The 12,441-nt window shown below is 41.7% G+C and overlaps 1 protein-coding gene across 3 annotated transcripts in view; it reads right to left on the bottom strand.

The window, feature by feature from the left end:
- The window catches only part of FANCI (FA complementation group I), a 96,097-nt gene that overhangs the window by 51,654 nt on the left and 32,002 nt on the right, over nt 1-12,441 (bottom strand). For all 3 annotated transcript variants that reach the window (XM_062206235.1, XM_062206234.1, XM_062206236.1), the window contains 5 exons: nt 11,916-12,039; nt 11,430-11,515; nt 9,500-9,626; nt 4,302-4,391; nt 1,431-1,567 (listed from right to left, as the gene is read on the bottom strand). In XM_062206235.1, coding sequence (XP_062062219.1) covers nt 1,431-1,567; nt 4,302-4,391; nt 9,500-9,626; nt 11,430-11,515; nt 11,916-12,039 — 564 coding nt within the window. The remainder of the gene's footprint in view (nt 1-1,430; nt 1,568-4,301; nt 4,392-9,499; nt 9,627-11,429; nt 11,516-11,915; nt 12,040-12,441) is intronic.

Raw genomic sequence — 12,441 nt, 5'->3', positions numbered from 1 at the left:
CCCTCTTCCAGGCCAGCTCTCTGCTGTGGCCCGGGAGGGCAGTGGAGGATGGCCCAAGTGCTTGGGCCCTGCACCCCATGGGAGACCAGGAGAAGCACCTGGCTCCTGGCTTTGGATCAGCGCGGTGCGCCAGCCGCGGCGGCCATTGGAGGGTGAACCAATGGCAAAGGAAGACCTTTCTCTCTGTCTCTCTCTCATTGTCCACTCTGCCTTTAAAAAAAAAAAAAGTTATATTTAGCTTAAAGATACAAAGAAAGCATGACACAGTGAAGATTGTTACAAAAGCCAATGTTTATTCTGAAATTAAAAATAAAACCCAGGATGGTTACTGATGTTTTTCATGTGGTGTTAAACGAATTTGTCTAAATTGCTAATCAATAATTCAGTTCCAATCATCAACTTCAAATTTCAACAGTCTATGCAAAGAAATCTCTTCATGTCGCTTACTCATTTAAAAAGTCAACAAAGATTTGTTATTAAAGAGTTCTGATGTCATAAAGAACAAAGGTACTGGCTGGTTTAGGGCTCACTTGGCTAATCCTCTGCCCGCAGTGCTGGCACACCGGGTTCTAGTCCCGATTGGGGTGCCAGTTCTGTCCCATTGCTCCTCTTCCAGTCCAGCTCTCTGCTGTGGCCCAGGAGTACAGTGGAGGATGGTCCAAGTCCTTGGGCCCTGCACCTGCATGGGAGACCAGGAGGAAGCACCTGGCCCCTGGCTTTGGATTGGTGCAGGGCGCCAGCCGTTGCGGCCATTTGCGGGGTGAACCAACGGAAAAAGAAGACCTTTCTCTCTCTCACTGTCTAACTCTACCTGTCCAAACAAACAAACAAATAAAAAACAAAAACAAAAAAAGAACAAAGGTACTTATCCTTCAGTTTTGTATTCCTGCTGTCAAAGTGGCCAAGAAGCCAGGCCCTGAGACTGAAGATCTTCCCATTCCCATTTCTTGATCAACTTTAAGGGATAAAATCATGATAGTTGAAATCAACAACTACAGTCAGCACTTTTTCTGATGGTGCCACACTGCATTTTTTTTTTTTTTGGACAGGCAGAGTTAGACAGTGAGAGAGAGAGAGAGAAAGGTTTTCTTTCTGTTGGTTCATCCCCTAAATAGCCGCCATAGTCGGCACGCTGCAGCCGGTGTGCTGTGCTGATCTGAAGCCAGGAGACAGGTGCTTCCTCCTGGTCTCCGATGAGGGTGCAGGGCCCAAGCACTTGGGCCATCCTCCACTGCACTCCCGGGCCACAGCAGAGAGCTGGAATGGAAGACGAGCAACGGGGACAGAATCCGGCACCTCAACCGGGACTAGAACGCGGGGTGCCAGTGCCACAGCCGGAGGATTAGCCAAGTGAGCCATGGCACGGCTACCACATTGCATTTTAAAAAGTAAAAATCTTATAAACTTTGGAATATGGTTCACCGACTCACCTATTTTTTATCACTTCCAAGATCATGGTTGAAACACAGGCTCTATGAGGGACTAGATTCTGAAGAAATTTTGAGCCTTGGAGTAGCTGAAGATCCTTAAAGCTTTTCACAATGGCAGTTTTTAAAAGATCAAACACCTAATATAATGAAAATACAGAAAAATGAAGCAAAAATTACAGCTCATGCTATGAATCTTAACTTTTTTTTCCCCTAAGAGCTTCCATTTACTTGAATCTCTACAACTACTGAACGATCGTATTAATTTGAAGGCAGCAGGGCAGGATGGTTCTGTGGAGCAGTTTAAGATTAAGAAGCGTAGACCACTTAGTAAAGTAATGAAAGCCTATTGTGAATGACAGGGTTTGTCAATGAGGCAGATCAGATTCTGATTTGACAGGCAGCCAATCAATGAACACATCTGCACAGTTGGAAATGAAGGACGAAGACACGACTGATGTGTTCCAGCAGCAGCTGGGCAGTGTCTACTGAAAAGGGAACCCGCTGCTTTACTCCAGAACTCTGTCCTTACAGACCAAAAACATATGCTCAACCAGAAGACTGCAACAGGGTTCCATCACATCCTGACTACTGCAGCATAGTTTTCTCTGTTCTTTCATTTCCCCTTCCCCATCCCTTTAATGTACATAAAGTAACTGGTGTATGTGCACAAGCATGTTGCATTTTCTTTCTCTCCTTTTTTTAACTAAATGGTCAATGGTATGCTTTGATTGACATCAAATGGAGAGGGAATGGGGAAAAATACTGGTTCTGTGAAAATATCCCTTTTATCCATTAATGGCATGCTTATTCAGCTTTTATCTTTATATTTCAGTAAGCTATTTTAGCTCACTGTTTTAACAACAAAAAAAAATCCTCGCATAGCTTGCTTGATTGGAGACTTTTCTTTTTCTTTTCTTTTCTTTTTTTTTTTTTACAGAGTTAGACAGTGAGAGATAGAGACAGAGAGAAAGCTCTTCCTTTTCTGTTGGTTCACCCCCCAAATGGCCGCCACAGATGGTGCGCTACGGCTGGCGTGCTGCACCAATCCAAAGCCAGGAGCCAGGTGCTTCCTCCTGGTCTCCCATGTGGGTACAGGGCCCAGGGACTTGGGCCATCCTCCACTGCCTTCCCAGGCCACAGCAGAGAGCTAGACTGGAAGAAGAGCAACCGGGACAGAATCCGGCACCCCAACCGGGACTAGAACGCGGGGTGCCGGCGCCACAGGCAGAGGATTAGCCTAGTGAGCCGCGGCGCTAACCTGATTGGAGACTTTTTATGTTTTTCATTTATCATTGTAAAACCAAGGACAATTTTATAACTTTCGGTACACAGTGGTTACATGTTAGGCAATCTGTCTTTTAGTAGGGGTAAATTACTTTTTTTTTTTTTTTGACAGGCAGAGTGGACAGTGAGAGAGAGAGACAGAGAGAAAGGTCTTCCTTTTTCTGTTGGTTCACCCCCCAATGGCTGCTGCAGCTGGCGCGCTGCGGCCGGCGCATCGCGCTGATCCGAAGCCAGGAGCCAGGTGTTTCTCCTGGTCTCCCATGCGGGTGCAGGGCCCAAGCACTTGGGCCATCCTCCACTGCACTCCCGGGCCATAGCAGAGAGCTGGACTGGAAGAGGAGCAACTGGGACAGAATCTGGCACCCCAACCGGGACTAGAACCTGGCGTGCCTGCGCCGCAGGTGGAGGTTTAGCCTATTGAGCTGCGGCACCGGTGTAAATTACTCTTAAAAAAACTGAATCCTAGATATTTTTCCTTTCAAGTCAAGCATCTTGTTGTTTTAATAAATTTCTTGGTTAAAAAAAGAGTTGAAGACAGCCCTTCCTGATGTGAGAAAAACGGCTAAAAATCATATAAATATTACCTACAACCTGGGAACACCTGAGAAAAAGGATAAAGGATTTTATATTTTCCTCCTGATTCTTGTTCATTTCAGCTGCATAAGGGAAATTTCTTGGAAAGCTACATAAAATAATACTGCTGGTGAATACATAACTGAACTTCCGTTTTTGCTATATAGGCTGTGTTTCCACTGTTAGCCACACTTCACCACCTGCTTCCCACACAGCAAGAAACACAGGTAAAATCCCATAGCACCCTCCAGGGAACATTGGGGGTCTATATGTCTTGCAGCTTTGCTGCTGGCAGGAGAGAGGTGGAATTAAGTAAGGATTCTGGGAACTTACCCAAAGGTAATGACATCAGCATATGAAACAGTTATTTATACCTCCATGTTTACTACAGCTCAATTCACAATAGCTAAACTATGGATTCAACACAGATGTCCATTAAATGACAACTGGATAAAGAAAATATGGTATATATACACTATGAAATACTACTCAGCCATAAAAAAGAATGAAATCCTGTCTTTCACAACAAAATGGATGCAACTAGAAGCCCATTATGCTTAGTGAAATAAGCCAGTCCCCACAGGAAAAATATCATGTTTTCTCTAATATGTGGTAGTTAACACTGAATACAAAAAGATGTATAAAGATGAAATGGACATCTAGTGATTTAACTTTGTTTTTTGTCCTTGTTTATACTCCTCTTGAACTGTGGTCTTTCTACCTTTTACTTGCTGAATGTTATTGTTAGTGGAATATTAAACCTGTGACTATGGAGTGGATTAAAATTATGCTCTTGCAAAAACTGAGGGGAAAAAAGGAAGGAAGGAAGGAAGGAATGAGGGATTGAGGAAGGTAGAAGGGGAAGGAGGGAAGTGCAGTTATCTTAGAATTGCTCCCATGAAGTACATGAAATCTGTTCTCTTTATATTAATAAAAATTTTAAAAAGGATAACAAAAATAGATTCTTGAATGCTTACTAACTAAAAATGAACAAAAAAGTCATTTAAAAAATACCTGTTCCTCAAATCTTTGTATTCTTGTTACAGACAGAAGAAGAGCAATGCTGAAGGGACATAAGTTATTGGAATCTCCTTGCTGTCCAGCCTAGAATAAACCAAAATGAAGTCATTACTTACATTTAAAAGTATAACAAAGCATACTTAAAAACAGGCCCTTGAATGGATCAGAAACTTAAATGTAATTGCTAAAACTATAATACTTTTAGAGGAAAACATATAGAAAATCTTCAGGACCTCAGATTAGGCAAAGATATTTTTAGACATAATACCAAAAACATTCTCTCATATATAAAATAATTTATAAATTGGATCTCACCAAAATTCAAAACTTTCTGTGCTTCAAGAACTACGGCTGAGAAAATAGAAAGATAAGTCATAGACTATGAAAGAAAGATTTGCTAATTATATACCTGATAAAGAACTGTAACCAGAATAGACAAAGAGTTCTTATGATTCAACAATAAGAACAACGCAATCAAACCCAGGCAAAACTTGAAACAAACATTTCACCAAAATGAAAAGATGATTATATCAATCACTAAGGAAATATAAAATTAAATCTCATTGAGATACCATTTCACACCAATGAGAATGGATACAATAAAAATGACAGACAATAATAAATGTTGGCCAGAAAATAGAGAAACAGTAATGGTGGGAATGTAAAATGATATAACTACTTTGGAAAAGTTTCTTTAAAATTTAAACATTTATCACACAAACTAGCAATTCCACTCCTAGATATGTACTCACAAGAAAAAAAACTTACCTACAGAGACCAGCACGTGAATGCTCATAACATTATTCATAACAGCCAGAAAGTAGAAAAAAAAGTCCTTCAACTAAGTGAAGTTAAAACTGATACACACATATAATAAAATACAATTCAGTAAGAAATAAAATACTGATATATGGGGGCTGGCATTTTGGAGTAGCAGGTAAAGTGGGCCACATGCAGTGCCGGCATCCCATACGGGCACCGGTTTGAGACTTGGGTGCTCTACTTTTGATACAGTTCACTGCTATGGCCTGGGAAAGTAGTGGAGGATGGCCCAGGTCCTTGGACTTCTGCACCCACATGGAGACCCAGAGGAGGATCCTGGCTTCTGGGTTGGGATCAGCACAGCTCCAGCTATTGTGGCCACCTGGGGAATGAGCCAGCAGATGGAAGAACTCTTTCTCTCTCTGCCTCTGCCTCTCTAACTCTGCCTTTCAAACAATAAATAAATAAATCTTAAAAAAAATACTGATACATGATGTAACATGAACCTTGAAAACACATAAAAATTTTCAAAAAGCCATACACAAAAGATCATATAGTACATGACTCCAGATCATACATATGATTAAATTTACACAAGTGTCTACAAAAGGCAAATCTATAGAGAAAGAAAGTAGACTAATTTTTGCCTTGGGCTGAGAGTGGGACTAGACATTAAATAGGGTGATAAAAACACCCTAAAACTTGATTATGGTGATGGTTGCAAAATTATTTTTTATGAAAGTTTTATGAGGGGCTGGCACCATGGTGTAATAGGCTAAGCTTCCGCCTGTGGTGCCAGCATGCTATATGGGTGCTGGTTCAAGTCTCGGCTGCTCCACTTCCAATCCAGCTCTCTGCAATGGCCTGGAAAAGCAGTGAAGGATAGTCCAAGTCCTTGGGCCCCTGTACCCGCATGAGAGACCTGGAGGAAGCTCCTGGCTCCTGACTTCAGATAGGCTCAGTTCCAGCCGTTTTTGGGAGAGAACCAGCAGATGGAAGATCTTCCTTTCTGTCTCTCCCTCTCTCTACCTGTAATTCTATCTCGCAGATAAATAAATAAATCTTTAAAAATAAAGTTTTATAGCCGGCACCGTGGCTCAATAGGCTAATCCTCTGCCTTGCGGCGCCGGCACACCGGGTTCTAGTCCCAGTCGGGGCACCAATCCTGTCCTGGTTGCCCCTCTTCCAGGCCAGCTCTCTGCTGTGGCCAGGGAGTGCAGTGGAGGATGGCCCAAGTCCTTGGGCCCTGCACCCCATGGGAGACCAGGAGAAGCACCTGGCTCCTGCCATCGGATCAGCGCGGTGCACCGGCCGCAACGCACCAACCGCGGCGGCCACTGGAGGGTGAACCAACGGCAAAAAGGAAGACCTTTCTCTCTATCTCTCTCTCACTGTCCACTCTGCCTGTCAAAAAAAATAAAATAAAATAAAATAAAATAAAGTTTTATGAAAACTCATCGAATTGTATACTTAAAATGAGTGAATTTTACTATGTAAATCATACATCAATAAAGTTTAAAAAATAGGTTTTTAAGACCTAGAAAAAATGACATTAAAATAACCAAAAAGGGAATATAAAATTAAAAATCAATGAAACTGAAAACAAACAAAAATAAAAAACAGTAAAGTAAATCAAAATAAACAAAAAACTGGTTCTTTGAAAAGACCAATAAATAATTATAAGGAATGTAACAGAGGATAAAGGAGCTTTGAAGCTTAGTCATCCTTTCCTGCCAATGGATCCAGGACTCCTTGGAGAAATGGCTGACATCAGCATAGGGCAAGGAAATACGAGGTGAGCCTTGAGTATCCTATGCCACAAAAGTGCTCAAAAACTAAAGGGGTTGTAGCCAAAGGACACAGAAATCATCTGAAAGGATCCAATTCACCAAATCTGGACAACTTTGATCTCAAAACAAGTAATAACTGTAGTAAAAAATGAATTACTAATATTTGAATTTAAAAAGGTTCATGGGTGTATAATGATACTCAAAACAATAGAAAGAGAGAGGTTTTTTTTAAAGAAGAATGTCAGCTATTAAAGTAGAAGGAACGATACAATTAAAATTCTCTAATTCTACCATTTTGCAGCTCCCAGTATAATGACTGATTTATGCCAAGAATCATCAATAAACGGGAAAACAAAAATCACTACGTAAAATGCTGGAGGAAATAATTTTCACGTGATCTCAAATTATGATTCCACAGATTACTAATTACAAATTTCTTTACAAATGAAAAAACATCCATTTTTTTTTTTTTAAAGATTTATTTGTTTATTTGAAAGGCAGAGTGACAGAGAGGAAGAGACAGAGAGAGAGGTCTTCCATCTGCTGGTTCACTCCCCAAATGGCCCCAACAGCCAGAGCTGTGCTGATCTGAAGTCAGGAGCCAGGAACTTCTTCCAGGTCTCCCACGCAGGTGTAGGGGCCCAAGAACTTGGACCATCTTCTACTGCTTTCATAGGCTACAGCAAAGAGCTGCATCAGAAGAGGATAGCTAGGGGACCAGAGCTGTGGTATAGCGGGTAAAGCCGCCACCCACAGTGCCAGTATCCCATATGGGCGCCGGTTCGTGTACCGGCTGCTCTACTTCCAATCCAGCTCTCTGCTATGGCCTGGGAAAGCAGTAGAAGATGGCCCAAGTCCTTGGGCCCCTGCACCCGCATGGGAGACCCAAAAGAAGCTCCTGGCTCCTGGCTTCAGATTGGGTCAGCACCGGCCATTGTGGCCAATTGAGGAGTCAATCAGCAGATGGAAGACACCTCCCCCCACCCTCTGACCCTCCTTCTCTCTCTGTGTAACTCTTTCAAACAAATAAATCTTTTTTTTTTCTTTTAATTTTTTTTTTTTTTTTTTTTTTGACAGGCAGAGTGGATAGTGAGAGAGAGAGACAGAGAGAAAGGTCTTCCTTTTTGCCGTTGGTTCACCCTCCAATGGCCGCCGCGGTAGGCGCGCTGCGGCCGGCGCACCGCGCTGTTCCGATGGCAGGAGCCAGGTGCTTCTCCTGGTCTCCCATGGGGTGCAGGGCCCAAGGACTTGGGCCATCCTCCACTGCACTCCCGGGCCACAGCAGAGAGCTGGCCTGGAAGAGGGGCAACCGGGACAGGATCGGTGCCCCGACCGGGACTAGAACCCGGTGTGCCGGCGCCGCAAGGCGGAGGATTAGCCTACTGAGCCGCGGCGCCGGCCTTTTTTTTCTTTTAATTTGACAGGTAGAGTTATAGACAGACAGAGAGAGAGACAGAGACAGAGACAGAGACTGAGAGACAGAGAGAAAGGTCTTCCTTTGGTTGGTTTACTCCCCAAATGGCCACTACGGCTGGCGCTGCGTCAATCCGAAGCCAGGAGCCAGGTGCTTCCTCCTGGTCTCCCATGCGGGTGCAGGGGCCCAAGCACTTGGGCCATCCTCCACTGCTTTCCCAGGCCACAGCAGAGAGCTGGACTGGAAGAGGAGCAACCGGGACTAGAACCCAGCGCCCATGTGGGATGCCGGCGCTGCAGGCGTAGGATTAACCGAGTGAGCCACGGCGCCAGCCCCCACAAATAAATCTTTTAAAAAAAAAAAAAGAACAGCAGCTGGGACTCGAACTGGCACCCATGGGATACTGGCACTGCAGGCAGTGGCTTTACTTGCTATGCCACAGCACCAGCTCCAAAACATTCATTGCTTCAACGAAATGATTTATAATCATCAGTGATAGGACAGCATGACACTAAGTGCTTCCTGATACAATACTTAGACCATCAGTTTACCACTTCTTGTGTACAGCCCATGAGCTAAGACTGGGTTTTACATTTTCAGATGGTTAGGAAGATGAAAAAAAATCAAAGGAAAAATATTTCATGACATATGAAAATTAAGTGATATTCAAGTTTCAGTGTTCATAATTAGTTTTAAATGAACACAGTCACATTCACTTATTTATGTATTGTCTATGGCTGCCCTCTTACCACAATGGTAAAGACTGTGAAAATGCCTCATATAGTATGTGAGAGAAGAGTGAGATTTAATAATGAATGATTTAGCATCAGAAAACTCCATGATATATTACTACAAACAAGCAATATCCTAGTTCATAAATGGACAAGCACAAGCAGAGAATATAAGATACTGAGACAAAGTTAAAATCAGATTTTGAATCTTCTGCTGAGAACCCTCAGCTGTTTTTTTTTTTTTTTTTTTTTCCTTTTTATCCCGCTACCTTCATTGGACATTAGTACATTTAATGGAAGGTCTTCAAATGAAACTTACTGATTTGTTTAGGGGTGTTTCTACTTTCAAAGCAAAAAAAGAGAGAGAGGAATCCTCTAGACACAGGGTTATTATATAATACTTCTGTTTTCTGTCTTAACTGACTTAAAAGAGGCTTAAGTTCAAACATTCTTGTTTTTATAGAGTTCCGGGATCACCTTTAGAGAAAGCACTACCTTTAAGTGTTTCAGGAGTTCTCTGCCTAGTTCACAGTCCAGTTTAATGGCAAACACAATGTGTAGAATAATGGTGCCTTCCACATGACGAAGTTCACTTGATGGCACAGTAACAAGATCCAGCAGCCTAAAAGATTCAATAGAAAAGCAGGTGCTCTAATTAACAAGCAGACACACTCAAGTTGAACTTACCTGCTGTCAAGAGAAAAGTAGAAATCCTATTGTCCCATACTCTGTTCCTTTTTACAACATGACTTCTTAAAAGAATAAGTCATTATTTTCACTTTATATCATATTCTATTCCCAGTCTATTCCAATTCAAGCAGGCTTCTGTCCTCTCCCTATCCCCTCCCAATGCTCTTTCACTAATCCTGAAAGGGTCACAAATGACCTTCACGTTTGTCAAAACCAATAAAGTCCCATCTTAATTAACGTCTCAGCAGACTTGACAAAGTCAGCACTGTGTCATTTGACACTTTTTTCCTGAAACAATTTCTTCTCTTAGCTTCCACGGCACTGTCACTAGCCTCTTGTCAATTTCTTGCTGCCTCATTCTTCCCCATTATTTAAGAATTAAATGGAATCCTAGCTCAATCTTCGGTTTCTTTCTCTTCCCATTTTCCCCAGATAATCCCACCCAGTCCCACTGCTTTAGTCCCTTCCAAACTGTCTCTCTCCCTACAAATCCAGACACGTGCTCAGCACATCCTTATAGGATGCCAATATATATCTAAAACAAAACGTGGTCCAAAACCTGCTTCTATCAGTTCTTCCTAACTCGGTACGTAAGACCACCTTCTAATCAATTATCTAAGCCAAATGACTAGAAGTTATGATACGACAGAAGCAATGGGCTGCACTAGGGTTAATAGCATGAATTCTGCAAGCTAACTACCTGGATTAAAATCTCAGCTCCACTACTTTCTGGCTGGATAACTTTGGGAAATTTCTTAATTTCTCTCTTGGTTTCCACATCCATAAAATAGAAGCCAAATAGAGTTGTAAGGTTAAGTGCTCAGAACAGCAAATAGCCACAAATAACTGCTCTACAAATGTTTGCTTTAAAAAAAAAAAAAAATCCTAGGCCGGCGCCGTGGCTCAACAGGCTAATCCTCTGCCTTGCAGCGCCGGCACACCGGGGTCTAGTCCCGGTTTGGGTGCCGGATTCTGTCCCAGTTGCCCCTCTTCCAGGCCAGCTCTCTGCTATGGCCCGGGAAGGCAGTGGAGGATGGCCCAGGTCCTTGGGCCCTTGCACCCATGTGTGAGACCCAGAAGCTCCTGGCTTCAGATCGGCCCAGCTCCGACCATTGTACCCATTTGAGGAGTGAACCAGCCAATGGAAGACCTCTCTCTCTTTCTCTCTGCCTCCCTCTCTCTGTGTAACTCTGCTTTTCAAATAAATAAATAAATAAAACTCTTTTCTCAGAGATGACATACTGACTCCTGCCTTTGTAGTGATTATTCTATCCAAGAATGTTCTCTCTGATCGACAAACAGAATCATTCAGCAGTTAAAACAGCATCCTCTCAGGTTCTCCCTGACCCTATCTAAAGTAGCTATGCTATCACGGTCACAGCATCCCTGTGAATGATCTGCAAAGCACTTTCCACTCTAATCTTTGCTTCTCACTAAAACAGGGACCTTATCTGACTCGTTCGTTACTGAAGCCTCAAGGCCAAATAGATCCTTGCACAAGAAGGTACGCTAATGTTTTATACCTGAAACTCAGAGGAGCATAACTGCTATTTTCCAATAGACAGACACGAAAGAGCTGAACGGTCTATATTTTTTCCTTAATTTCATTACTGAAAAGCAAGGAGAGGATTAGGAAGTTTTGTGCTGAAGTGAGGATAGGGAATGAAAAAGACAACAAAGTAATTAAAATATGAATTAGTAAAAAAGTCTATATTTCTACAGTATTGTTACTTACTTATCATCACTATGTTCTTCATTGTGCTGCTTATCCAGTTCATTGAAGAAAGCTATGATTCCTTCCAAAACATTCTTTCTGCTTCCCTGAAAAAATGTGAAATAGATAAGGCATCCCAATTCAATGACAAGATAAGCATCTAAGGGACAGAGTTAAACAAACAAGCTAAAATCTATAGAATCATGCTAAGAATACACAGAACACCTTCATGATAAAACAGTTTGAAATATTCCTTATTTAACGGGCCTACAGTCCACAATTTCTAGACTCTTTATCCCTTATATTAACACAAACAAAATGTCATAGTACAAGAGATAGTTCAGGTTTTTATTGACTGAGGGATGTGACCTATTTATTAGACACGAATTACCATACATAAAATGAAAGCATCTATGTTCTGGTATGTAAACTATGTATATAAATAAACTGAATGGCCATAGTGGGTCATACCACCAGAATTAAAACGAAATAATTTTTTCTTTATACCTTTGAAGAGACAACCAGAAGCTGATAGACCAAAGGTGGTATTTCTTGAAGATTCAACTTAGAGAAAATCCTCAGCACTTTTTCCACCACAATTTCCACCTCTTCTGCTGTCAGAGGGACATCCCTGTGGATTAAAGATTATTTTAAAAGTTCTAGCCAAAGCCTAATGTCTTGTTTTTAGATACTCATTTCAGGGCTTTAAAATCGTTAAAATTCCATTAAATTTTTTTCAGAAATGAAATTGGGGGCAAGGAATAAAGGAGATATTAGAATATTGTAACTGCTTTTTTGATTTTTCTTTTATGAAGAGCCTTTAAGGGCCCAACAACCTTGCCTAAGCTAAGTCATCTTAGGGAAAAAAAAAATCACAGTTCTATTTAAAATAATTAAAGCCAAAAAGAAAGCTGGGATAAGGAAGAAATTTCATAACTGAAAACAGAAGTACAAATACTCTTACTAAGGAGAGAGTGGTGATTGAGCTTATTCTGTTTCCATTTCTAGTAGGTAAGCTCATAAAGCAGAATAT

This window comes from Lepus europaeus, chromosome 11 (genome assembly GCF_033115175.1).
Source record: "Lepus europaeus isolate LE1 chromosome 11, mLepTim1.pri, whole genome shotgun sequence".
Classification (NCBI taxonomy): Eukaryota; Metazoa; Chordata; class Mammalia; order Lagomorpha; family Leporidae; genus Lepus; species Lepus europaeus.
The sequence above is the reverse complement of the archived record's forward strand: the minus strand, read 5'-3'. Positions and strand labels throughout refer to the sequence as shown.